The sequence below is a fragment of the Sprattus sprattus genome, assembly GCF_963457725.1.
Source record: "Sprattus sprattus genome assembly, chromosome: 20".
Lineage (NCBI taxonomy): Eukaryota > Metazoa > Chordata > Actinopteri > Clupeiformes > Clupeidae > Sprattus > Sprattus sprattus.
This window is the reverse complement of record NC_137918.1, coordinates 10,196,654-10,224,310: the sequence shown is the minus strand read 5'-3', so window position 1 is coordinate 10,224,310 and position 27,657 is coordinate 10,196,654. Positions and strand designations below refer to the sequence as shown.

Here is a 27,657-nt window from a genome sequence, read left to right as displayed (position 1 = left end):
CTAACAAATTCAATATGCGGAAGGAAAACACTACAAAATATGAATCAACTTCAGTTAATCCAGAAGTTGATGTTTATAAAACATCCAGGGCTCAGAAACTGCATAAGATGAAGGATAGTAGATGAAGATACATACCTTTACCTGTATCAGGTAAAGGCTGTTTAAATGATATATATGTGGAGCTGCAATGTCTCTGGTCACTGTACCTGCCTAGTGGCTTTTATCCAGCTGGCAAATACCCACATTTACATTAACACAACGCTCAATGGTGCTACATTTTCACTCAACAGAAGTGGTGCAATTGCACCTTTAGGCAACCCTATCAGCAGGGCAATGAAGTATTCTAGATAAGAGATGAGTGCTTGCATGAGAGAGCGTAGCTGGTCATCCATGATGCCCCACAGATTTCTCTTCAGATGTTGTATTTTATGGATGAACTGACCAAGAAGACCAGCACTTCAGTCTAGGAAAGATTCAGTTGAAAATACCATTGACGCATCCATGTGGATATTTCTGTAAGACAAGTTGCTTGTTGAGACCTCAGGTGGGAAGGACAGAAAACATTGTGTTATCAGCATGTGGTCGGAGAAGCCATTCAAGAGCGTCATAGAGCCCAAGGAGGGGGTACATAGAGAAGAGGAACAGGACCAAGGATGGGGCCTTGCAGTACCCCAGTGTAAAGACAGCACCCTGCCAAGACACACTCTTAATTGCACACTAGTCCTGCATTTTCCATGTTATATATTCTGTACATTTTTAAATATATTTTATATTTAGTTTTTCCTATAATTAATAACTTAATATGTGTATAATAACTAATATTTGTATAGTTTATTGTGTATGTTTATTGTTTGCACCAACGTCCCACAAAAAATTCCTGGTAGGTGAAAACCTACTAGGCAGTAAAAACCTTTCTGATTCTGATTCCGATTCTGATTCTGATTGAAGGTTTGCTCAGAGAGGTAGGACTTCAGCTAGCTGAGCGCTATTCAATGCTAGCATTCTTGTGTTTTTTTCCAGGGACAAGATACTACAGTACATGATTTTCTAATAGATTTGCACGTTTTGAAGTACAGAAGGCATTCTGTCTTCAAAAAAGGTCTGTTACACCTGGCATCCAATACTCTTGTATTGCTACTATTGTCTGCTTTGGAAGGAATTGACCACACGTCTGCTAGTTTTTAGGTTTTTTGTCAATTAGCATTTCCAAACATTCATGTTGTAGCTAGGTGTTCATGGTTCTGGTTACATTAACTGATGCCCATTCTGAGATCTGTGAAATGTCACAGATGCTTGTGTAGAACCAAATTTGTGGATTTTGAACTAGCCAATAAGATGACATAGCAGGTTCCAATCCCTCACCTTGTCAATAACTGCACTTGCACCCCAAAACACTAGGGGCCGCTAGGGGCCTTTTGTCGATATGGGTCAGTATCGTAACAGCAAATGAAACGGCAGATGATTAGAAGGCTTTAAATTAAGCTACAGAAAAGTGTGAAGTCAGAATATGTCTGAATTCAAAGAAGACTTTATATCAGCTGAATTAATACTTATGTGATATCTTACCTTAGGCCATATAAGACGGTACCATCTGGATGGAGACGTATCATACGATTCTTTACTGTCACCCCATGGAGAAAGGACTTCTTGTCATTGAGGAAATAGGTGTCCGGGAGCCAAAGTTGGTCTGCCACACGGTTATCCAAAGTCAAGTTTAGGTCCATCTCTGTATAGGCAAGACGCTTATCTCGCCAGCTTTGTTGAAAATACATTGTGATGGTGTAATCCTGAGAGGGAGCAGAAGAGGTCACAAATTATTTATAAAGCACATCACTAATGACCTTTTGACGAAAAAACTCAAGATTACAAATAGTTTTGATGATCTAAATCTGTGGGGATGTTTAAATTTGTCAAAATGTCAATAGCCTTGCCAGCCGTGACACATAGCTAGTTAAGGGTACCATAGCTAAGCTAAAATACACAAAACATCATTGTAGCCTATGATGAAATCATAACATTAATACATTGCATAAATAACTAATTTAGTTTCTTTTCCATGGTTTGATGGTACACTACAAACGTTACATGAATGTGTTAAAATTCACATAAATATTCTATCAGTGTGTTCAGCCTATAGATAAATCATTTTTTTTGTGTCTTATTGGAGTCACGCCTCTAGTGCTAGAACAACACAATTTTAAGTCAGCCTACATCCATGAAACTATGCCAGGACCCTTGCTAATTCTAAGAATTTAAGGGAATCAATCAGAATGTGAAGGTGAAGAATCAATCAATTCCAATTTATGATATTTGAAAAATATATATATATACATGTATATAATGTATCTTTATTTAAGTCATGGAAATTGATAAAGAAAGGCAGAATCTTTATTAATTGTACTTATTTACTAATGTATAAGCTTTCTCATACTAAGGTAATTTGTTATTTATTATGTTGGATAATTCCTATAAGGTCAATAAAGGAATAAGTAAGTTATTGTATAAAATTGTCAGTGTTAAGTAATTGATGAGTTAACGCAATAATAACGCGTTAACTTGCCCAGCCCTAGTAAGTACACAACCTTTTGTGTTGTTGCCATGGAGTGTGGTACCATGTCAACCTAATGTGCTCCTGTCATTTCTTTATCATTCAACTTGCATATGATACACTTTGGCAGTGTGGCAGTTTGGACTGAGCTTGGCTGTTGTCATTCAAAATATGTCACAAAATATTCAAAAATGTCACAGTAACTGTAACAGTTTAATATTTGTGGAATATACATTGCGGTCATTTCTGGGTAAAGGTTGTTCACGTTGCGTTTTGCCCCATGAAATTAGGACCCCCATACTTCATAACATTAAATGCTTGGCAATCTAGCTAGATAGTCTTTAAAACGTATCTTATAAAGCAACCATTGTACGTCATTTTATGATGAAATACAGCTCAGAGGAAAATTTCTATGCAACATGACCAAAAAGAACACTACCTACTAAAAATGAATTAATGTTTGTATTTCTGAAATATTTATTGCAACAAAACACTATATAAAAACAGGACCTTTCATTAAAGTGCTTTTATACTCACCATGTTGACTTCTGAGATTGAGTCAATACTGGCAATATTGATGCTCATTCCAACAACAACTGGAGCTCCTGTGGTAAGACAAAGAAAGAGCAAGAGAAGTTGAGTAAAAGAAAAGAAAAGAAAAAAACGCAGAACACAAAGTTTTTCATATAATGATGATGTAGACTAGAAGTACAGAGGACTGAAGACTGAACCATGTGGGACCCCATTTAAGAAATTGACCAGGCCAGATTTAAAGTTGCCTACGAATAAAAAGATTTCAAGAACAAATAAGTAAAACTAGCTTTAATCTGAGCCATTAGGGCAAAAAAATACTTTTCCGTCTGTGTTAAAATATTTTATTACCAATAGAATCAAAAGAGGTCCTTAGGTCTAGTAATATGTCTGGACACTATTCACACATTAATGACTATATTTTTGGAGGAGGGCTGGATTTTGAACCTAGATGGCAATCCTGCAGATTTGCCACTCTAGTAAAAGACAAGGAATCACCTTGAAGAATGACTGCAACTGCTCAGAGTAATAGCATTTCATGTCTTATTTATTCTATGTCAAGTATTTTTCACTACAGTTAAATTAACAATAAGATTCAAAAGTCAGAGACCAAATAAGCACATCAACCCCATTTAAGACACCTGAGTACAACCAAAGGTAAAACAAATGCAGTAAGAGTGCCACAATGTTGAAACACAAATGTACATTCACAGCAGAAAATCCCAGGTTTTGACCTGGTTGAAATCCATCAGAAGCAGAATGTTTAACATCCAAAACTGGCATTTATGTATCTGTATCGAATCATGAGCTCCACAAACCACAGACTGTCAGCAAGGGAGAGAGTGTGTGAACAAAACGATACATTTATTGGTGTACATATTGTAATTATTTTCTAGTTTGGGTTTATTGTTTATCTTTTTATCCCATCTTTGCAAGAGTTATCTCAAGCCGGCAAGGTTAACTTGAGATAGCCTATCACCACTAATTAGCTCAATCTTCCATTTCAGCAAGCTTATTTACAATTTTACAATATGGATTAAATTCATATGTGTTATTAATATTGTTGTATATATTACAAAGCATTTCTTTCTCATATTATGAAAAAAATTACAATTCCCTACCATACCGTTTCCATGTGTTGGTCATGACCATAATATGAAATAGAAATATCTGGGGCAGATTGCCAGGTCACTATTTTTTAAATGGGTCTGGTGATAGATTAAATCAAATTGATTTGCCTCTGTATGGTTAAATAGCAGCAACACAAGACTAATGTTTCAATATCAAGTAGGCTAATACATTTATTCCACAGCAGTAGGGAAGCCAGTTTAAACCTGATTGACAAATTTACAATTTAGGGAATCAGAGCACTCTGAACGTAGGTCTAAAAGACGCAAATTAATGGAATTTAAGAATAATTCTAACCACTGATAGATGGCTGCTTAAATCAACAAAATAATAGCGTCAGGGTCATTAAGCTAAAAAGACCTGGGGGCCTGTGGGCCTATTTAGACTTTTCTTGCCACCAGGGCAACATCTTCTGAAGCTGGTGATGCAAGTAGATTAAAGGAGCAATCCATTTTTTTTTTACTTGGGCTGTAATTTCCCATCTATTTGGGTCCAAATCTTTACTAGGGAGCAAAATGATCAAGATCAGTACTGCATTGAGTTAGAATGCTGTAACCTCCAATACAGTGTTATCCTATGGGGCCATCTTCTGTGTCAAAGTAAGCTGCTTGTTTTCGCCACTGACAGGTTCAGTGTTATTATAAGTGTAGGAAATAACTAAGAGTGTTTTTTTCAGAACCATGTTTGAATGCTGTTTATGCAGTGGGAAAAGAGACTGGGTCAACTGGAAAACTTCTCTATGACTATGTATTAAAGTCTCTTGCTCTTGGCACCTGTCCTGTATGATGAAGAACCATCCTTGCAAAGATGGACAGAGATAAACTGAGTGTTTACTCAACATAAAACTAGTTTTAAACGTTAATTAATGTTAAATTATGCCAGAATAATAACAAGGTACCTATTTATTTCACTTCACTCATTGCCTTTTTAGGCCTAGTTGATAATCTACCTAAAATGCAATGATCACCAGATAACTAACAGACACTTGGTCAAGGTCTAGCTGATAACACCAGAACACTGCCATTCATTTAGGCCAGGTAATCCCCAGTACAAGATTGTAGATATTTTTCAGGACATGTTGCAAGGTGTAGTGATCAGAAATGACAGTAGTCATTCCTTTAGCTCTAACCAGTTTAGGAATGCTTTGCTGTGGGCATGGTAGAGCTCTGCTCTGAAATGACCTTTGGAAAGAAAATCTGGTTTGAAGCCCTGATACAAAGTGAATCCAAAATGTCATACAATATGTGGAACCAAATATTTAATTAATGAAATATCTTAACCTTCAAAACTAGTTCAAACTACAACGTAGGAAGTCTCAAAGATGAGAGCATGACAAACCTCATAACCATGCTCCCATTATTCCACCATTATATGATCCATTTAAGAAGTGTTAAATCAGTGCACAGCCTTTTTGAAAAGAAGACTTAACTGGCAAAATAGTAAAGAGACTTTAATGTAGATACTGCCCAGCAGCTCCACCTCATTTAAAACATGTTAATATAAATTAAAAAAATATAAAAGAATAAACAAAAAGACCATTCTTCTATTGTGTGCAGAGCCCACCCTTCCCCTGGTAGCCATGTTAAGTGTCCTCTCTGGGCCTGGTCTCCTCTCATTTCCTCTTGAGCTGTATCTAGGCTAGCCTCCTGTCTCTCTCACTTGTGTTTGCTTCATCTGTTCTTTCTGTCTTGCAGCTCCCCTTGTTGTCTTACTTGCAACCCAGTTGCTCACTTTGTCTGCCTACTGTCCTGGCTGGATGTGACGGCATTAATTCAAGTTACGCAGGCTCTGCTTACCACTGGGTTCCATACCCTGCTTATCTCTTGGATATTATATTCAAGATTCAACTTTATTGTCATTGCACAGAGTACAGGTACTGAGACAACGAACTGCAGTTTAGCATCCAACCAGAAGTGCAAAATAGCAATAAAAGTGCAGAGTATGTGCATATGTAAAGTGGAATAAGTGAATAAATAAGATATATACAGTAAGAGTTAGGTATGAAATATGAACAGAATGATAAATAATGATAAATGGATATACGTATATACCAACGTGTGATGTCAGTCATCAAACTATAGAATGCCTCTGTTCCATTAACAAGATGCATATAGTCACATACATATACTGCATACATAGCTCAATATACACCATATCCACACCATTCCCATCTCCAACATTAATGCAACATTCATTATCTAATCAATTATATAAATCATAACGTAGATAGTAGCTGAATAGAAAGTAAAACATTTTCCTCTGAAATGTAGTGGAGTAGAAGTAGCATAGAATGGAAATACTCAAGTAGAAGTACCTTAAAATTGTACTTAAGTATAGTAATTGAGTAGTTACTTTCCACCACTGCTGTTCCTATATAGGCTAGGAAACATTTGCTATCGACAAGTGCTTGACTTAAAGTCTGGAATGTTCTTTTGACATTTTCTGGCATGCAGCCACATTGTAGACTAATAAACTGTCTGTAGTATAAATATATATACAGTGCAAGTTCAAGTTTTCCACGTTTTGTTATGTTTCAGACCTAAATTCACCGTACTGGGTTCAGGTCCACATTATGAATGGGCCACTCCATGATTTTGAAGAGTTTGTCTAAAGCCACTCCTGTGTTTTCTTGGTGGTATGCTTCGGGTTATTGTCTTGTTGAAATGTCAACCTTCACCCCAGCCTGAGCCCTCTGGGAGAGGTTTTCACTCAGAATTGCTTTATATTTTTCTGCATACCTCTCTCCCTCTATCCTGACTAGTCTCCCCGTTTCTTTCACAGAAAAACATCCCCATATCATGATGCTTCCACCACCCTGTTTGACTGTAGGGAGGGTATTAATGAGGTGATACTCAGTGCCTGGTTTTCTCTACACACGCCATTGGGAATTGTGGCCAAATAGATCAATCTTCGTTTCATCAGACCTGAGGGTTTTGCTTCTCATGGTCTGAGAGTCGTTTAGGTGCTTTTAGGCAAACTCCCAGTGGGCTGTCATGTGCCTTTTAGTGAGGAAAAGCTTCTGTCTAGCCACTCGACCAGAAAGGCCGGATTGGTGGAGTGCTACACTGATGGTGGTCCTTCTGGAAGGTTCCCCCATGTCTGCCATGGAACTCTGGATCTGATTCATAGTGGGTTCTTGGTTACCTGTCTGACCACGGCCCTTCATTCTAGATTGCTCGTTGTGGATGAACGGCCATCTATAGGAATACTGTTGTTAGTTATTATTTTTTTTAAATGTAACCAGCAAAAATGTCCTTTGTCCTGATCCTGTTTAAAGAAAACCTCAGCTGGTTTAATATAGATGTGGTTGGATTTCCATGTCTAGAAACAAATTGTCCATAAGACATTTTGGTCAAAATCTTACTTTCAAATAGGCATGCAAATCCCACCAACAGCACAGGCAGTACTGATAAACCGCTTGCTAGCATGCTGACTGTTTTTTGGTGATAATGTTGGCGATGTCTTGCTGTGAAAGCATTTTTTGACATTTTTACAGGGTGATCTGGCCTGGACCACAGTGCTGGAAAGTGCACCGTCAGTTAGTTTGAATGATAAATGTGTTTATCTGTCCTTCACACGACTCACATGATGATACCAGTAGCCTTCTAGTTGCCTATAAAAATATGGTTCTAAAAGTGGCAAATTGCAAGTTGCTCTTTAAGTGCTATGTAAAAAACATACGAAAATCTAATTTCACCAAATCTTTTTTCATGTCTAGACTACATACAGTATGTCATCTAAGCTATGTTTGTGGCTCTATGAAACTACAGTTTGGTCCCTTTGGTCCCTATGCTTCATAAGAACCATACTTATGTGTATTATTATAACAAATAACCTTACATTTTCAAAGGTTCTCATGGATGAGATATAGAAATGTTATTAAATGTACCTGTAAACCTACTTTAAATAACGTTCTACTTGAAGGTAAAAAACATAAACATTTTTTTTTTAAAAGATTGTACCGCTCTCTCCAATTCCCAGTGACCCATGAACCTCTTGTATCATAGCAACAGGAAAGGTTAACTAAAATATCACTGGGTCCCATATTTTACCAAGCCAGGTAGGTGTACAAAATAGATCCACATTCTATTGGTCTATGTAGCTGACACAGACCAAATTGAAACTGAAAATCTAAATCCCATCCCATGTTTTTTTTCATTGTCTGTTTGAACTGTATGTATAGTGCCTCGGAAAAGCATTCAACCCCTCTGAGAGTCATCCTCATTTTCTCAATTACATAAGATACCTGCACATATTTTCCCATACATTTTTTTTGTTTGAAAACATTAATGCTGTTGAAAGCAAAAAAAGTTATTTATTTCCAAAACATTAAAAAAAGTATTAATTAAAAACTGAAAACTGTGCTTAACTTGTCAAACCTCTGTGCCTTTGAGTTTCACATTAGAACAAATGATACAGAGAGGCTTATTTGACTATAACTGATCATAATTTGGTACTTTCCTTGAGAGTGGGTAAAGCAGAGATCTATATATATAAATATAAAAATCTCGGGTCATTAGCCAGTCTGTGAAAAAAAAGAGTAAATTAAGACTAAAGAGACAAGGTGATTTGAATGCGTGGGTAAAAGACACCAAGAAATATATCCAAGTATTTAGATGTCCAATTGGGTATCATTGGATCCAAAAGAAGAAAGCAGAAGTTTCATCACCCCAGTCCAGCCATCAGCCCAACACATCTGAGGCACATATCAACTGGTGATGGAGTCCAGCCATCACCCCAACATACCCAAGGCTCATATCAACTGGTGATGGAGGTCACCAGAGTCCAGCCATCACCCCAACACACATATGAGGCTCACATCCACTGGTGATGGAGGTCACCAGAGTTCAGCCATCACCCCAACACATCTGAGGCTCACATCCACTGGTGAGGGAGGTCACCAGAGTCCAGCCATCACCCCAACTCATTTGAGGCTCATATCAACTGGTGAGGGAGGTCACCAGAGTCCAGCCATCACCCCAACTCATCTAAGGCTCACATCCACTGGTGAGGGAGGTCACCAGAGTTCAGCCATCACCCCAACACATCTGCCAGGTTTAGTGGCTGGAGGTGGAGTGCAGGTGTAGAAGTCCACAATGTTAAGAGCTCTCCATAAAATAGGCCTCTATTGGGAGGGTGGCAAGAAGATGCCATTGTTCGTGAAGAGCCACCTTAAATCATGTTTAGAGGTTGCTTAAAAATGTAGGGAAAGGTTTCTATGGTCAGATGAGAGCAATACAGAGCTCTTTGGCCAATTCTCAAAGCACTACATATGGCATAAATCTAACACTGTCCATGCCTCATAAAACACCATCCTTATAGTGAAAAACGGCAGCAGTATAACATCATGGTGTGGGGACACTTCTCATCAGTAGGGACCGGGAAGCTTTTTAAAACAGAAGGAGAATGAATGGGAGAAGTTCTACACAATATCACAAGAGAACCTGTTGCAGCCTGTTGTAAAGCTAAGGTTGGGAAGAGGGTTTTCACACCAGCAGGACAATGTATCAAGGCACAAGGGTAAAGCACTATACATGGGTTTCTTGGCTACGTCATCACTGGTTGTGTGCGCAATCTCGCGGCAGAAAGAAGCAAGATAACGTTGAAGTGGATGAGAAAGCTGTGGAGGAAGGCAACATGACAGGGAGTTGTTGTGTGGTGAACTGCTCTAACAGAGTTGGTAAAATGTTCAGTATACCTAGGAGAGTGACCTAGTGTAACAATAAATACTATTTCACACGTGAAATAAAATATAGAAAAAGGCTCAACAATGTACAAGGTTATGTTTGGGAATATGTTGAGGGTGTGTGCAAACATTCATGGCAACAGAATAGGGATCGGTAGGCTAAATAAGTAATAAACAATACATTTAAACTGGGCTTTCTGTATTCATTTGTATTAGGGTAGATGGCTTTCTGCCGCGGATTTGCGCGCGCAGCCTTCAATGTTTGTATACAAGAAACCCATGTATGGAAAAGGCCCATTCAAAGCCCTGATCAAATCCTACGTGTTGGAAGTATATGCTTTGTACAGACAGCTACAGGTGGGGAGGCTGGAAGAGAACTATAGTCCACCACTGTTCTCACTGGACATTGCTACACTCACATGTAGAATATGGGAATATGGTTCCTTTTGCACCCATAAAATAACTGTGATTAATCTGTATAAACTGTAAACAATACATCATAGTTCACAAGACTTATTGCAGCCTCTTTTTTACGCATGGAACGATTTTAAGGCTTATATCAAACATAGTCGGTATTGTTTTTTTTAGAGGAGGCACTTTTCCAAATGGTAGATCTAGCAAAAAATGATCCCAGTTATAATAATTTAATTTAATTTGAATTACTGTCATCTAATTTGATCCTGTTCTAAAACACTTATAAGTAAAGTGGACCACCTGTAGTCATATAAAATTACAATAGTGTATAAGTCATGAACACTGGGGCAGACGACCCAAAGGGGTGTAAGATGTGCCCCCTCTCCAGTTATATGTGTACTTGTAGCTCTAATGAATAACAACTGTTAAACACGGCATTAATATGTTCATTTCATCTGAATAGCACAAATAACATACAATGCTAATATCATCACAGCTAACTGTATCAGCTAAATTGAGTACTCTGTAGTTCAGCTTCAAGCACAGATTTCCTAAATTCCCAGTGGCCAAAAATCGGAAGGTCTGTGGTGTTTAAGCTTTAGGCAGTAATGTCCAAATGATAAAACATGTTTCTGATCCAAATATACTCATTCAGACACAGTAAAAAAAAACAAAAAAAAACATAAAAAGTTCCAATGTATGTTGACTGGGTGACCTACCTCCAAAGTCTGGTCTTAGGCGGATGTCATATCCTTTCAGCAATTTGTCCACTGTCTTCTTTGCCACAGATATTCCAGACTTTTCAGTAGAGGAACTGGTAGGAGCAGGGGGAGACCTGTTTGAGTGCGACACCAAGTTAACAATATTTCAGTTTTCAAACACCTCTGAGGAGGGCAGTGTGGAACTCGGAGCACACCCATTTGAGAGCACCTGCATTTGTGCCTGCATAGATTTCCAGCTTCTCACATCAAACATCTTTTGCGTAAAACAGAACTAAATCAGCTCAGTCGGCAACACCTGTTTCAGTAGGCTATGCATGGTGTAGGCTATTAGGAAGGAAAATAAGGATATCTCGTTGATCCTACTGCAGATAGCAGTGACCAATGAGAACAGTGAAGAAAATGATTTCAATATCAGCCCCTGCCTTCTAAAATCAGTTCAACAATTCGCAATGGCGTGCGCACGCTACGCATTTTTCATTACTGAATGTAAAAGTCTGTTTATTAGGACGACACACATCCTTAATGGTTCGCTGGATTTCGCACTGGGGTCTTAACCACCCCGTTGTGATTTCAGTTACAATAATTGTCAACTAGTTGATCATTGTCATTTCGGCCACTCATCACTATATAAACTGATTTAAATCTACCAGATTAACACAGTATCACAAGCGTCCAAATCCGGTTCCAGAAGTCTTCACTTATAAGTCAAAATGGAAGACACATGCTTTTTTGTGCTCCATCACTGACCATCATAAAAAATGTCAGTACAACTGCATGTGTCGTGACAAAGTTTCTCTCATGATTCATAAGCATATTCAGTTTATCTTGAGAATCGGCAGCGGGAAAAAACAGGTTTAGACGGCCGCCTAATAATGACGAATAATTCTCCACGTGTGTGCGCGCGCGAGCGCCAGTGTGCGAGCAAACGCGCGTACCCTGTAATTTAGTGAAGTCTATTTTTTTAATCAATTTAGCACTAATGAATCTCTAACAGGTTAGATATCGACATTACGAAGGCTGTACACATATGACTATTCACCACCACACACGTTAGAGTGTGGGCAACGTGTGTGGCATTTGTAGACATAGGCCTTAATGTCTTGTGTCTACAAACACACACAAACACAAACACACACACACACACAAACACACACACACACACACACACACACACACACACACACACACACACACACACACACACACACACACACACAATGGCCTAGAGAGACCGAGAGAGAGAGGCCTATGTCAAAAAGCTGACAGAAAAAGATGAGACATTTAAGCCAACATTTTATGGGCAAATACTAGGCTATTAAGTGAGACATTTCCTAGTAATCAGATATGGTGAAACAATGAGGTTCTTGAAAGCGTATGAGGTTAAACATTCTGATAGGAAGCATAAATAGGCTTACTTTAACCTTTGAGGATATCATAAATATGTTGCCTATACCGATGTACGTGCGTATATTTCACTATCGTTAGCGCGTGCACATCCCCCAAACCACATACACACACATACACACTGACATACATAAGCGGGCACGCACGCACGCACGCACGCACACACACACACACACACACAGAGAGAGACACACACACACACACACACACAGAGACACACACATACACTCGCACACCGCTATCCCATGGACACATGTAACTGGGTGTTTGAGAAAGGATATCTAATGCTGATGACACGTTTGCAAATGTTTTCTTTTCCCCTTCTTGCGCCTAGACTCGGTGCCACAAGTATATTCACGGTGTCAAGCTTTTAGGTATCTGTTGCCATGGCATGATGCTTTCTATTATGGTATCTTACCTTTGTGCGAAGCAGACAAAGGACAAAGCTGCCAGAGCAGAAATAATTCCACATAATTTATCTTCTTGAAGACCCAGCATTTCCACAAATCTTTCTATTCAGTTTCTGTAATCCAAACGTGTATGGTACACGTAGAAAAAGAAAAAAAGGAATGGAGATAGGGGGTAGAGGGATGAAAAAATCAATAATTGTAATGAGGCACTGGGCAAGGGACTGATATATATATACATAGATAGATTTGCTATCTGTCAGTATCTATAGATACATATATGCAGGATGTATTTACAAAAGAGGTATGTTTAAAATGTTGTTGTTCCCAGATGTTCCAATCCGCTTCCAGTCTAAGGATGTCCATGCAAATCCCAGATCCCATGGACCAACACCAGGAGATGAGACATTTTGATTAAAACCGACGCTGGTAATTATCTTCAGAAGGTGAAAGATAAACGCACGTCGAAAACTGAAAAGTAGACCAAAGAAACCAGCCGTGTCGCTTTTATGTTGGCTGTTGTAATCTCCCAGTCCAAACCTCCATAAGAATCATAACTCCAGCGCGGCTCCTGCGTGGGGATTGCTGTACAATCTAAAACCGATTGTCGACTGTAGACATCGGACACTGAGAAGTAAATTTACTGAAAATGTAATGACCAGAAATGTTCATAACCCATTTATTCCAGCTGATCGAGTAGATTGTAAGTCTCCCTTGGCGAAGCGAATTGTCTCAAGGAAACATGTCACACTGGGGAGAAAAATACAGCTGCGATATCTCATCCAGACGTTCGAGAAGCAAATCTTACTTATTTCTGAGAGAGAATGAAAAAAAAAAAAAAAATGACAGAAATAAAACTTAACAAAAACGAAAAATATTGTCAGACCGTCAAAAATCCAAGATGTATGGTTCACAACAACCCAATAAATGTCCAAGATGCATATCGGGAATCCCAACCGTCTTCCAGCCGTGATCTCCCGACTGAATACCCTAGCATGTTCCTTCGGTCTTCCTTGAAAGTAGGAGACAGTGTTCAAATGGTGACACCGTCCGATTCACTTACCAACATGAAAGAAACGACCACATAACGACTAAATATACAGTTTTAAACTAAGGGTTTGGTGCTTTGAAAGAATGCATGGTCATTTTTTTGTAAAGGAAACTAGAGGTGTTCTTTTCTATTTATCTAAAAAAAAGAGGCAAAGGAAAAAAAACGCTAAGCCATGTGAAACTGGAACCTTTCACGCGCTGAGGGGATGAAGAGAAATGATGTCTGCAAGAGTCGATTTTCCTCGCAACCCATTAGAATGCTGTGAGAGTGTTCTCATGGATTTCCATGTATTTCAACCACATCTCAACACAGAAGGGCGCGCACAAACACACAGAGCCACACATACGCGTAAAAACACATTGGTAGGAGGGGGTAACACTATAATGTGCAATGCATAGAATGAGAGGTTAGGGTTTTAAATGTTCTTGTATGAACGAATATACATAAAAAAAGCACTCCATCCAGCTTTTGTTATACGTAGCCTACATAGCCTACATATATATGAAGGCAAGGAATCTTGACAGACACACAAACATTATATATTTATATTATATTATATATATAAAAATATATATATATATATCAGTCAAGATGCTTTGCGCAAAAGATGAGGATTTCCGTGGGGATCTATGTGCCACCTAGTTGCTAAGCAACCTTGGCGAGCAGTGATGCAGAGCAGTAGTGTTTGAAAGGCTACAAGCAAAGGCACATTTAAAGGGGCCATGGCACCTGATGTGTTCACCGGACTTCAGTGCAACAGATTGCAACATGTGAAGATTGAAAGGCAAGGGTATTGACTAATATTGCCGTGATGGCTGCAATGCAAGAAATACGAATTTGTATTATCATTGTAGCTGTACAGGAAATGCTTTTAAAATGGCCCATGCAACAAATAGTTTGTGCAATGCTTTCATCCATGTGAAAATTATTCTGGTAGTAGCATGAGGAGTGTGTCCAGGGACTTTTTTTTGCAATCATTTTGATTTCACTTAATTTATGTAAAGACTTATAGATCACTACATCCGAACGACACAACACACTTGATTGTGTTTTAGTGACATACTATATTCCTGTCAATGTCATTATCCAGAGTGTATAAGTTGAAAGAGCACTAGTTAAAGAAAATCCAGTTCCATAGTTGTTGTGTAAAGCTGTAAAAGAGGAAACATGTTGACTCAAAGCACAATTAATGTTTAATGGGCACTTCCAGTAATAACTAGGATGCTGCTAGTAGAGTGCAATTTCAGAGATGTGTACGAATTGGTTCAATGTACCATGTAGATCTATGTACTATAAAAGCCATTTCATACATGAATCACTCGTATCAAAATAACTGAAGCACAGATACTGCACAACCTGACGAAAGGAATTCTAATAACTTGGATGCAGGCCTGGATTGTACTGGACTTTGTCTCCAGGGTTTGTTTTTTTATTTCAGAACTTGGGGCAGCTGTGGCCTACTGGTTCGGGTTTCAGGCTGGTAACCGGAGGGTGGCCGGTTCAATCCCCGACCAGTATGAAAAATGTGGCCGGGGGAAGTGGTAGACCACTGCTCTCCCATGCCCACATCCGCGGCTCAGGCGCCCTGGAGCAAGGCACCTAACCCTGATCACTGCTCCCCTGGCGCAGCCAAAGGCAGCTCACTGCTCCGGGTTAGTGTGCATCACTGTGTGTATCACTACCCTGGATGGGTAAAATGCAGACATAGAATTCAGAGTGTGTGTGTCACTATCTCTGCCATAAACATAGTCACTAGGGCTCATTTCCGTAATGCAAAGGGGTAGAAGAGGCCATTACACATTTCCCATCATCTCTATTCCCCTTATGCACTCTGATGTTGTGCAGGTTATCTTTCTGCAGTCTTTTTTTGTATAATGTATTTCAGAAATCCCTTGGTTTTAGTGTGTCGGTTGATTCCTGTGTTGTTTGGAAAGGGCATATGTATTGACACTGTAAACTATCATCAGCGTACAACTATCAGTGATAAATTACATCTCTAAGGTTAGACATATTCAACTACAACTTTTAAAAGTGTAATATTACCAATTTTATATAATTGATTTTATTTTTCTCTATACTAAAGACATTCATTCACTGTAAAATGAATAACTTACTTTTAATTCCCAGGAGGGTAAATCATTATTTAACCTGTCATGAAACATACTGTACGTAGATATATGTTGAGCTAAAAATGTAAAAGTATTTTATATTGCATGCCTGCTCTTGAGTGGGTTTGAGGCAATGGAATTTGTGCATGTTTTGCTTTGTCAACCATCCGATTCAAAGGTGCCAATACAAAACACTCACAATTACGACGAAAATCCAACAGATTTCCGGTCAGTGAAATAATGTGCTTTGATTGACAGTATCAAAAGTGGCGCCAAGATAGCTAACTAGCAACTGGCACAGGTTCTGGTTACAAAAGAATGAGCCTGTTCTTTTATAAAATCTTTCTTCTTTGTTTTTTAAAGAGATACAGTAAATAATGATTAAAAAGAGAAGAATGAGTTTAACATTCAAATAGAACAAGTCAACCTCGCAAAATTGCTAAAACATTTACATCTAGTGGGACTCAGTCTCATGCTTCATGAAATGAAGAGAACCTATTGTAACAAGTAAACCCATGTTAGTTTGTTTACTATATCTTATACCTGCCAGTTTATTATTTATTATAATGTAATGTTCTGATTGAACATGAACATTTATGTTTCAGTCAGTCAACTTGTTCTCTCCTTGGTTGTTTCTTACTTTTGGTGATTTAATTCAAATAAAAACAGAACTGCATTTTGAACAGCAACGGTTATGAACTCCCACCTTCAAATTAAGCAAACAAATCTGTGCAAATAGAAACTCCAAGTTGTACCAGTTAGTGCCTTGTAATAATGGCATGATGTGTTCTCAGTGGGTGTTTTCCCTCAGGACCATTAGTGATAAGCAACAGATTACAGAAAAGGTCTGAGTATTGAAATCTAGGCGTCAGGTGTGCTGAGACTCTGGTAGCAAGGGGACAATCAATTGGTTATATTGGTTATATAATTTATGAACATGCCAGACTTGGCTAAAATCATCCTCTTGTGCAACATATTAGGTGAGTACAGATATCTTACCATTACGAAACATTACAGATGGAAAAACAGAGTCAGGCTTCTTTTTGTGTGGATTGAAAGTCATCTTCAAAGAAAACAATGTAAAATTACATGTACATTTTCCTGAGGGAACACTAGAGTTTTGTAAATGACAATATTTCAAAACAATACTTTTCCATGCAAGCACTGTGATCACATAAGAATACAGTATTTTGCTTTGTAAATACAGTAATGAAAATACTGGGTGCAATCAGTGTCATTTAAACGTATAGAGAATTCCAGTAGTCTCTATTGAGTTTGATTTTTTTTATTTTGTACTTCTTAATCGTTACATCAAATGTGTACTTTAGTTGTGCTACCAGTTTGGATAAAAGAGAGTTCAAGTAAATCGTATCATTTATGAAACATATAAGTGTACATGTGTCCAATCTAAATGTATGCATTCACAAGTCTAGTAAAAAGGGATCTCAACTAATGTTTTGATTTCCTTTCTCAGGCTTTGTTCATTCAATTACTGTGAGCATTCCAGAGCGTTCAGTCAATGTTACAGAGGGAGGGACTGTGTTTCTTGCTTGTTCATTTACTACCACATCCCCAACTACAAACCTTGTTGTCCAGTGGACCTTAGTTGAAAAAAATGGAGCTGGTCAGCCTGAACAGGTCAGTTACATAGATCTGCAGCCTAATGTGAAAGTATATCTTTACCTGAGGGGAAAATTTATTTTGCTGTACATAATACTGGGGCCACCTATGAACGTTGTGAGAGCAGTGAGTCATCTCCACAAAAGTCCCCTCAACAAGGAAATTAAAAAAACAATTTGGCCATTTCCTCTCTAACAATTGGTTTACAGACAGCATTATATATAAATATAAAACATTTAAATGACCAACCTCATCAATTTTATTGTTTTCTTATCATTAACTTTTATTATGTATCACTCAAGCACCTCCCTTACTACCCCCATTACAAAAGCTTAACTAATACTATTGTATACATTGTATATATTGGATATTGTATACTATTGTAGACAGTATGGGATGCAACTGTGAAAGTGTAGCTTGGCCATTAGTTACATAGGCCTGGCATCCTGTTCTAAAAGGAAAAAGATAGTAAGTGTGAGTCATAGCCAATGTCACCTAAATGCACAGTGACAAATGCTATATCCGACTGGAGTAGTTGTTTTTCACACTGGGTATGCTCTCCATGGTCAGAACCCGGGTTTATATTAAGCTATTCTAGCCTACTTGTCCTACATCTCAGTGTGATTGCGTCATCATCGTTATTAATTATAACTGTTGCTTATTAAATTCCTTATTAAGTTGCTTATTCCTGAATATAATACATATATAAAGTAGAGACCTGTTTTGTTGGTCTGTGTAATATTAACAGAATAATACTGACCAGTTACTTGGTATAATGTTAACTTTATTCTATTGTAATTCATATCTTTATATAATTCTCCAGGTTTTCTACTATCAAGGTGGGACCAGTGTCATTGGTTCAAAGTTCAAAGACAGGGTGAAGATGCTCTCTAACCCAGCAGATACAAAGAACGCCTCCATATCCATAGCCAACATGCAGCACGCCGACATCGGGGTGTACACATGTGAAGTGGATAATATTCCTGATATTGAGGGCACAAATGAGAGGAACATCCTTGTCAATGTTCTGGGTAAGTCAAAAAAAGATTTGCTTGAAAGATGACTGTTTGAACAGGCTGTGACGCAAGCAATATGACACATTTGATTTAACCCACAATCATTTAAATATATGTATTTTATAAACCCCACTCAAACTACTTTTCTCAACGTTTTTTTTTTATGCAAACAGGAAATTAGAACAGCAACCATCTAACAGTAGGCCACCATCTGAAACAGAGTTAGCATAAGGCACACAGGCTAAAGTCATCAAAAACATACTGATGGTTTACCTGGTAGCATGCAGCATGCTTAAGATAGACTACATAACTACAGACTGAACTACAGTACTTTACACAATTTGTGTTAAAAAATTTAGCAAATTACATTGGGCTGCTATAATACAGCCAACTGTCAACAACGTAGCAAATATTGTTAGTTTGCGGCTTTTTGATACATGCAGGCTGACATGTTTGTGATCTATGTGGGCACATGTGCCAATGGTAACTCAGCTCTGATTGGTTTGGAGGCAGGTACTTTCCTGTAACCGTACCAATAAGCCACCTTCGTCATCTCCATCGCTATAGTGACAGCTAATGTCCAAACATGGCACATTCCTCATCTCCAAATACTGCCATCAAGAGGTGTAACCACTTCTGTGATCATTATCTCATTATCATAAAAAATGTGCTTTAATAAGCCTTTGTTACAGCATCAGGGACTGTAAGTAATCACCTTTCACAACAAGTCACGGTGCCAAAACCATTAGAAATGCCCTCAGGGTGCTGTGCATATCTCTGCCATCCTTAAGTCCTGTATGTATATGCCAAATCATATTGCTTTGCTCCAAATACACTGAAAATCTTTGATTTCTATGTTGATTAGATTTTCTCTCCCTGGCAACTTGATTTCTGTAGGTAAAAAATGCCTTGCCCGCCACACCTCTCATGAGTTGTTCTTTCTTCAGTACTGCTGCCAATGCAGTCTTGATATGATTCAAAGCATCAGACACACCCTTATAGCCATGATAAAAGACCAAGTCAGGTTCAACTTCAGGCCAGGTGACCTTTACGCAACCTGCTGTCATCCACCTGCCATTCTGTCTCTGCAACTAAAGGACTAAGATCACAATGACAAGCAAACATCATGCCCCCCCTCCCTCCTTGTTCATGCTCCACTACTACTCACATGTATTTAGCTGGCAAACAAGGTAGTACTTAAAATCAGTCATAGGTAGGTTTATCTAATACACTGTTTCCAAAACTCAGGGGTATTTGTCAGAGTCACTAGAGTGCAAAAGTAATTAATTTAAAAATACTAATTACTAGACTAATTATCTATCTGGTGTGCTGGATAGCCTGACACAACTTAGCGAAGTAGACCAATCTCCTGAACAGCGACACAAGCAGGCTGCTTGTCTAGTAAATATGAAACCCACCAGGTACTACCCCAATCTCTTACATGCTCCATCAAGCTCCCCTTGCTTGTCCAGCAATAAAACTGGTGACCGGACACGATAGACCAACCTTCAATGATACCAACAGTGACAATCAGCAGTATCAGTATGTTGTGACTTGTGATTTGCTCTCCTCTACCATTCCTGCATGTCTCCATAGAGAATGAGTAGAATACATACTGTAACTTTGCTTAGCTTGCATGTTATTCATCATTAGGGAACTGTTGCTGTGATACAAGGTAAATCTAAACTGTTAACATTCTTGGAACAGAAAAACCTTTCTCTCATCATAAAATGACACATTAATCCAGTGAACTGAGCCGACCACTGAGGCGACTCTCTATGTGAAACATGCCTTAGAGATGATGGATGTCTTTGAATGTTTGAATGTTTTCTTTTTTTCTAACATAACTATCCAGTGAAGCCTTCAGCTCCTTACTGTGGCAAGCATGGAGATGTAGAAGCTGGTCATCGCGTCACACTCACCTGCCATAGTGTAAAGGGGAATCCAGCACCTACCTACACCTGGAAACACCTGGAGCAGGGCGACACTCTTGGTGTTCAAGGTCACCATACTCTCTGTTTGTTAAATATTCTAATATATATAACATCATATTATTGTATAAGTATATTCTAGTCTGTCAGTCTACTGCATGAAGCTAGCATTTGTTAATGATCCTAAAATACTTGACAATTACAATAACTCGAAAAAGTGTCCTTTTTTCTATAATGTATTCAACAGATATTAAGATAGGGACCATGGTTATCCAGAACATCACAGAGGTTCAGTTTGGAGAGTACCAGTGTGTGGCATCTAATGGTGTTGGTTCATCTACCTGCATGATAGACCTGAGTGAAGGTAAATGAGTGCAGAAAACCACATGTCTGACAAAGGCAAATGTGTGGCCATATTTAAAATGGCACATCTAACCGATACTGTATACACACAGCCAAAACTAAAATAACATATGAAGATATGGCGAACAAAGCCAAACTACCAAACAGTGTCTTCAAATTAATAATTTTTCCATGGCCACTGCATAAATAAATAATACAATTTTTTTTTTTACATTTGTCATTTACCAAAAAGCTTGCAATATTAACCTGGACTACTCTTTTTGTATGTAATTTGAATTGCATGAAGCATATAGTTTAGTTTTAAAAATGTAACATTTGGAAAGTAATTCCTCACAAATTCCTCATCTTAACAGAAGTTCACGGGGGAGTCATCGCTGGCGCCATCATCGGAGCACTGTTATGCTGTGGTGTCATCGTCCTCTTGGTCTGGTTCATAACCCACCAAATGAAGAAGCAAAAACTGAAAGGGACCAAGACTAATACAGCCAGCGAGATGCAGTGAGTTCTTAAACACCCTTGACATGCTTGGCATTTATTCTGAAGAGAAAAGTGACCCTTTCATAGTTTAACACTGCAGGCGAAACCCTATATTGTCAAGTTAGCCTCTTTACTCCAAAAACATTTGCATAGCCATATAGCAACTGACTTTGGAAATGATCCAGACCTTCTCTGGTATGACAACCCCTGTGTTTCCCCAAAAACTGCAAAGTGACTGAGAAACTATGATTTGAAATGCTCACTTTTACTTTAAGCTGGTTTGATTTGAAATGCTCTTTCAGTTAAGTTGGTATGATTTTAAATGCTCTTTTAGTTAAGCTGGTATGATTTTAAATGCTATTTTAGTTAAGCTGGTATAATTTTAAATGCTCTTTTAGTTAAGCTGGTATGATTTTAAATGCTCTTTTAGTTAAGCTGGTATGAATGTAAGTCCTATTTTTTTTAGTTAAGTTGGTCGTAGTGCAGATCTGGACCAGATTCATCTCAGTGTCAGCCTGACCTGTTTACCACAATTAAGAATAAATAAATTAAATATTCTCTTTAAAAAAAAATATATACAGTACTGTGCAAAAGTTTTAGGCAGGTGTGAAAAAATGCTATGAACTAAGAATGCTTTGAAAAATGTAAACAATAAATGTTTATTTTTTATCCATTTACATGGTAAGACTGAGCACAGCAACAAGACACAACGTAGTTATACTGCATCAGCAGGGTCTCTCCCAGACAAAGATTTCAAAGCAGACAGGGGTTTCAAAATGTGCAGTTCCAGCTCTTTTGAAGAAGACGTTGAGGATCGTAGACGCAGTGTTCAGCCAAGGAAACTTAATGCAGCTGATGAAAAACACATCAAGCTTATTTACCTTCGAAATCGGAAGATTTCAAGCAGTGGCATCAGCTCAGAACTGGCAGAAACCAGTGGTACCCAGGTACAGACATTTACTGTCCGGGGAAGTCTGGCCAGAAGTGGTCTTCATGGAAGAGTTGCAGCCAAAAAGCTCTACCCCGACAAGGAAACAAGGCCAAGTGACTGAACTAAGCACGTAAACATAGAAACTAGGGTGCAGAAACATGGCAGAAGGTGCTCTGGACTGATGAGTCAAAATTAGAAATATTTGGCTGTAGAAGAAGGCAGTTTGTTCGCTGGAGGCTGGAGAGAGGTACAATAATGAGAGTCTGCAGGCAACAGTGAAGCATGGTAGAGGTTCCTTTCCAGTTTGGGGCTGCATTTCTGCAAGTGGAGTTGGAGGTTTGGTCAGGATGAATGGTGTCCTCAATGCTGAGAAATACAGGCAGATACTAATCCATCATGCAATACCATCAGGGAGGCGTATGATTGGCACCAAATGTATTCTGCAGCAGGAACATAACCCCAAACATACAGCCAATGACATTAACAACTATCTTCAGCTTAAAGAAGAACAGAAAGTCCTGCAAGTGATGGTATGACCCCCACAGAGCCCTAATCTCTACATCATCGAGTCTGTCTGGGTTTACATGAAGAGACAGAAGAATTTTAGGAAGCCTACATCCACAGAAGATCTGTGGTTAGTTCTCTAAGATGTTTGGAACAATTTACCAGCCGTGTTCCTTCAAAAACTGCGCAAGTGTATCTGGAAGAATTGATGCTATTTTGAAGGCAAAGGGTTGTCACACCAAATATTGATTTAATTTAGAATTTTCTTCTGTTCCTTCACTGCATTTTGTTAATTTATGAAGAATTGATGAAAATAAACTGTTAACACTTCCATTTTTGAAAGCATTCTTAGTTTACAGCATTTTTTCACACCTGCCTAAAACTTTTGCACAGTACTGTATATTATCTGATATAGTTTCCTTTGGACTGGCAGTTAAATTTGTCTCTCGATTGCAATTTCAGGCCTATGAAAGCAAGCACACACCTGGCAGCACAGGACATAAAAGGGGAAGAGGACGAGCACCCAGCTGTTTAGGAGTATACCCTCAATAATACAAACACCTACTTAATTTGTCATCAAATTGACTGTTTTTTTTTACTGTGTTCTGTGGGATGTTTATGTTACCAAAATAAAATTTACAATAAAGAATGTAATTCAGAATTGAGAAGTACAGCATGTCTGAAGGTTTGTATTATTTATTTTCTGTATGGACAGAAAAATGTACCAGTAAAATATAACAAATGTAAAGTACAAAGAACATCAAGTCATGCAAAGTCTTTCCATTGAATGAGTGTTTCTGTGCACTGGCAATGCTGTATTAATTATGGGTTAATATTGCCTCTTATAGTTCTTTCTAGACAATTAAAAGAATAAATAATTGTCTTTGTTTTCTTACATTAAAGTAGTGGAGGGTAATACAGATATTAAATATCTTTTTTATGACAGACGTTAGTGTGAAACTGATTTCTTTTATTTTTATTCTTCAATACTTCCATCATTTTCGGTGGTTAATGTTCTGCATTGTAGTCAGTATGACCATTTCTGAACTGGTTATGACATGGCGTACGTAGGCCATTAACTGTGAATGAAGTTGCCATTTCGGAGGTGGAGGAATTTGAGAAAGTCATGAATAAGGCAACTAGGAAATGGCTTGGGGTGCCATGTTATCTTCGTACTGTAGCTTTGTATGGAAAAGGAATATTAGGGTTACCAATGACCATCTTGATAGAGGAGTTCAGATGTGCTAATACCAGCATGGAGATGACTCACAGTCTGGGGAACAAACGGTAAACACAGTGTAACCTAGTGGTCTACTAAGGTCTTGGCTCTGTATGACGACTACGCCACCTGGTGACTTGCACACCAAGATATAAGGTTGGGTATGATGTGTACCTTTTGTTAGAGACTGCTCCCTCAGTTCCCGTAGCTCATTATCCGGTTACAACAGGGAGGAAGAGGAAACCATGCCCAGCGGTTCAACATGCAAAAGGAGCATGACAGCACAGGGATCTCATTGGGCAGGTACAGAGTGGAACAGCAAGGTTTGGGCTAGGTGACAGTTGGAAAGCGTGGGGTAAGGCTACATTGCCGGAGAGGAGGCAGATGGTAATAAGCTTTGTTTGCGAGCAAAAAGGACGAGCAGCAGCTTCTCAAGCAAAGCAAGGGCAATGGATGAACTGGTATGATCAGTGGTGTAGTGGTCCCTGAAGAAGTGGGTATACTCTTAATTTTTGTAAGCAGCCCATACAGAACGAGATAAACGCCCTGTTTTGAGAAGTGGGTATATGCAATGCTGACTGAAAAAGAAGTGGGTATACTCCGTATACCTGCGTATACCCTGGACTACACCACTGGGTATGATGGTGGTGAGAAGAGAAAGATCAGCTGGAGAGAACTTTGGGCTGTGGACACCAATCACATTAAAGTCATTGCTGGAGCCACTCATGATGTCCTCCCAGCTCCACAGAACCTCTTTTGGTGGGTGGGTGCAGACAAAAGCTGCAAGTTGTGTTTGGCCATTGGCTTATTAAAACATACAGCCGCGGAAAAAATTAAGATACCACTTCAAAATGATCAGTTTCGCTGGTTTTAAAGTAAAATGTACATTTTTGTTTTATTCTATAACCTACTGGCAACATTCCTACCAAATTTCAAAAAAAAAAAAAAAATTGAACCAAAGCGGACTGGAGGTTCTTCTAAGTTCGTCTTCTCTGATGAGTCCAATTTTCAGCTTTGCCCAACACATGGTCGTCTGATGGTTAGACGGAGACCTGGAGAGGCCTACAAGCCACAGAGTCATGCACCTACTGTGAAATTGGACTCATCAGAGAAGACGAACTTAGAAGAACCTCCAGTCCGCTTTGGTTCAATTCTTATGGTCTTTTACAAACCTCAGCCAGGCAAAGTACAACGTTGTCCCGGAAGAAAAACTTGCTTCCTTTTGCTCTGACAATGTTCCCCAATTCTGAGAAGTGTTTTTTCCAGCAGGGCAATGCTCCATGCCACACAGCCAGGCCAGTAAAGGTGTGGATGGAGTACCACCAGATCAGGACCCTGTCATGGCCAACCCAATTCCGAGACCTGAATCCCATAAAAAACCTCTGAACTGTGATCAAGAGGAAGATGGATGGTCACAAGCCATGAAAAGAAGCCGAGCTGCTTGAATTCTTGCGCCAGGAGTAGCATAAAGTCACCCAACGGCAATGTGAAAGACTGGTGGAGAGCATGCCAAGACACATGAAAGTTGTGATTTTAAATCAAGGTTATTCCACCAAATATTGATTTCTGAACTCTTCCTAAGTTAAAGGATTAGTATTGTGTAGTTTAAAAATGAATATGAGCTTGTTTTCTTTGCATTATTCGAGATCTGAAGACACTGCATCTTTTTTGCTATTTTGACCTATTGTCATTTTTCTGCAAATAAATGATCTAAATGACAATATTTTTATTTGAAATTTGGTAGGAATGTTGCCAGTAGGTTATAGAATAAAACAAAAATGTACATTTTACTTTAACACATACCAATAAATAGTAAAACCAGAGAAACTGATAATTTTGAAGTGGTCTCTTAATTTTTTCCGCGGCTGTATTTTGTCTGTATAGAGCCTAGCCTGACCCAGGGTTGCTACACGTGGAGACATAATCATGTTTTAACATCATTTTGGTTCCTTTTTGAGAATAGATGAGTTGAGGTTAACTCTTTGCCAGTTAAAGACATTGGACAATAGAATTTTGTGCGATGTGGGCAAAAAATTGGACACCAGACATGTTTAAACAGTACTGGCAAATCGGGCAAAGTGCGGTATTCAAGATTGCTGGCTGGTAGGTAGACAATTTTCAAAAATGTCCAGCAAAGTTCAAAAATGTATTATTGTGCCTGCTATGAGACCAGACATGGTGTTGTATTCAGGAGTGTGAGCACATTGTTTGCTTTAAGATACGATTGAGGAAGTTTAAGCATGCGGTTGAAGCAAAGCAAAGAGGTTGGCAAGCACACAAAAAACTAGTGGAGATAGGATTTAAAGGCTTTGGTACCAAATCAACCACAACATCTCAAAGGAGCTTTAAATGAATTGTCTGAGGGTGCTGAAAAAGCAAGCCAGTGGTTGTGGTTGAGGTGCTTGCTGATTACTTGAGGTTGTTAAGTAACATGAACTAAAACTAGGGTTAGCCCAGTGATATCCTCAGGAAGGCAGCTTTGTTGTTGCTGCTGTATCTTCCTGCGTAGGTTCTATGGTTGGGAAGTCATGTTGTTGTGATAAGCACTTGTGGGCTACAGACAGCGCATGCTGTACAGTGAAGGAGGGCCGGGTAGAAAAATGTGGCACGTATTGCAGCAGTCTCCAGCCAGCTGTACATTGTTGTTGTATCTATGGTTGGGCCGTGTATTGGTTAGATTGCCGGCTAGGGGCTTGCATGTGACAGTGAGAGGATTGGCCGATGTGGGAAGTCCCCAACCAATAGCACAAGGAATTTACCATCTTTTCCTGTGTAGAAATAAAATAAAATGATAATGTGAATTCCAATACTAGCCTGTTGTGAGTGATGTATTAATCATACTGTACTGTATGTGTAGTAGCTGCTATGAGATTGCGTGAGAATCAGGAGTTTGCTGTGTTGATAGCTGGTGAAATAGCTCCTGAGGATTAATGGAAGTTTCAAGAGAATTGACATGGCTACTCTGCACTCTGTTTTAAGCACTTCCTGTACACACAAACATTGTACAATTCTGGAAAAAATGTAATAAGGATCCTATCAGCTATAGTAAAATTACTTTTTGTATAAGTTGACAATAAGGGTCCGTCAGCAACGTCAACGATAACTATAACAATAACTGTAAATACTATAGTTATGAATATAGTATTATGTAGCAATATTATATTACAATGGCAAAGTCCACACTACACACCATAACAGGAACGACATGAAGAACAATCATTGGGTATCACTTTCAGAACAATTGAACCGATAACAAACTGAGAGACAATCAGAATCCATCACATTTTCAAGGCACAGGTTATCCCTATAGTTGTTCAGTGTGGCACTCATATTGTTATAGTTACAGTTTCCATTATAGTTATTGTGACAGTGTGGACAGCCCTTATGATTTGTAGAGAATCACTTTTCTGAATCAAACAGAATCCAGTCAAATTAAAAAAGGAAAAGAAGAGTCTGGGTAAAAAGAAAAATTATTTCTGTGTCTGCCTCTTCAGTCGTTCTGGTCAGAAGCATAAAGTCCGTCTGTCAAACTCACATGTTCATTGTGAAGCCTCCAGGCTGGCTTCAAGACACTGAGGCCTTGTCTGAACATCATAT

The 27,657-nt window shown here is 38.7% G+C and overlaps 2 protein-coding genes across 2 annotated transcripts in view; one reads left to right on the top strand and one right to left on the bottom strand.

Annotated features, from left to right (window-relative positions):
* Nucleotides 1–12,931, bottom strand: part of gabrb4 (gamma-aminobutyric acid type A receptor subunit beta4) — a gene marked incomplete at both ends in the record, with an annotated part of 37,237 nt that extends 24,306 nt beyond the window's left edge. The window contains 4 exons of the mRNA XM_080859008.1: nucleotides 1,567–1,787; nucleotides 3,086–3,153; nucleotides 11,027–11,142; nucleotides 12,852–12,931. Coding sequence (XP_080715134.1) covers nucleotides 1,567–1,787; nucleotides 3,086–3,153; nucleotides 11,027–11,142; nucleotides 12,852–12,931 — 485 coding nt within the window. The remainder of the gene's footprint in view (nucleotides 1–1,566; nucleotides 1,788–3,085; nucleotides 3,154–11,026; nucleotides 11,143–12,851) is intronic.
* Nucleotides 12,932–17,376: 4,445 nt separating this feature from the next.
* LOC308382085 (V-set and immunoglobulin domain-containing protein 1-like) lies at nucleotides 17,377–23,376 on the top strand (the record flags this gene model as incomplete). Its single annotated transcript, XM_080859768.1, is given in 7 exon segments — nucleotides 17,377–17,457; nucleotides 17,461–17,637; nucleotides 18,443–18,650; nucleotides 20,491–20,637; nucleotides 20,814–20,930; nucleotides 21,283–21,427; nucleotides 23,304–23,376. Coding segments are annotated over 7 exon segments (948 nt in total).
* Between the last annotated feature and the right edge of the window lie 4,281 nt (nucleotides 23,377–27,657).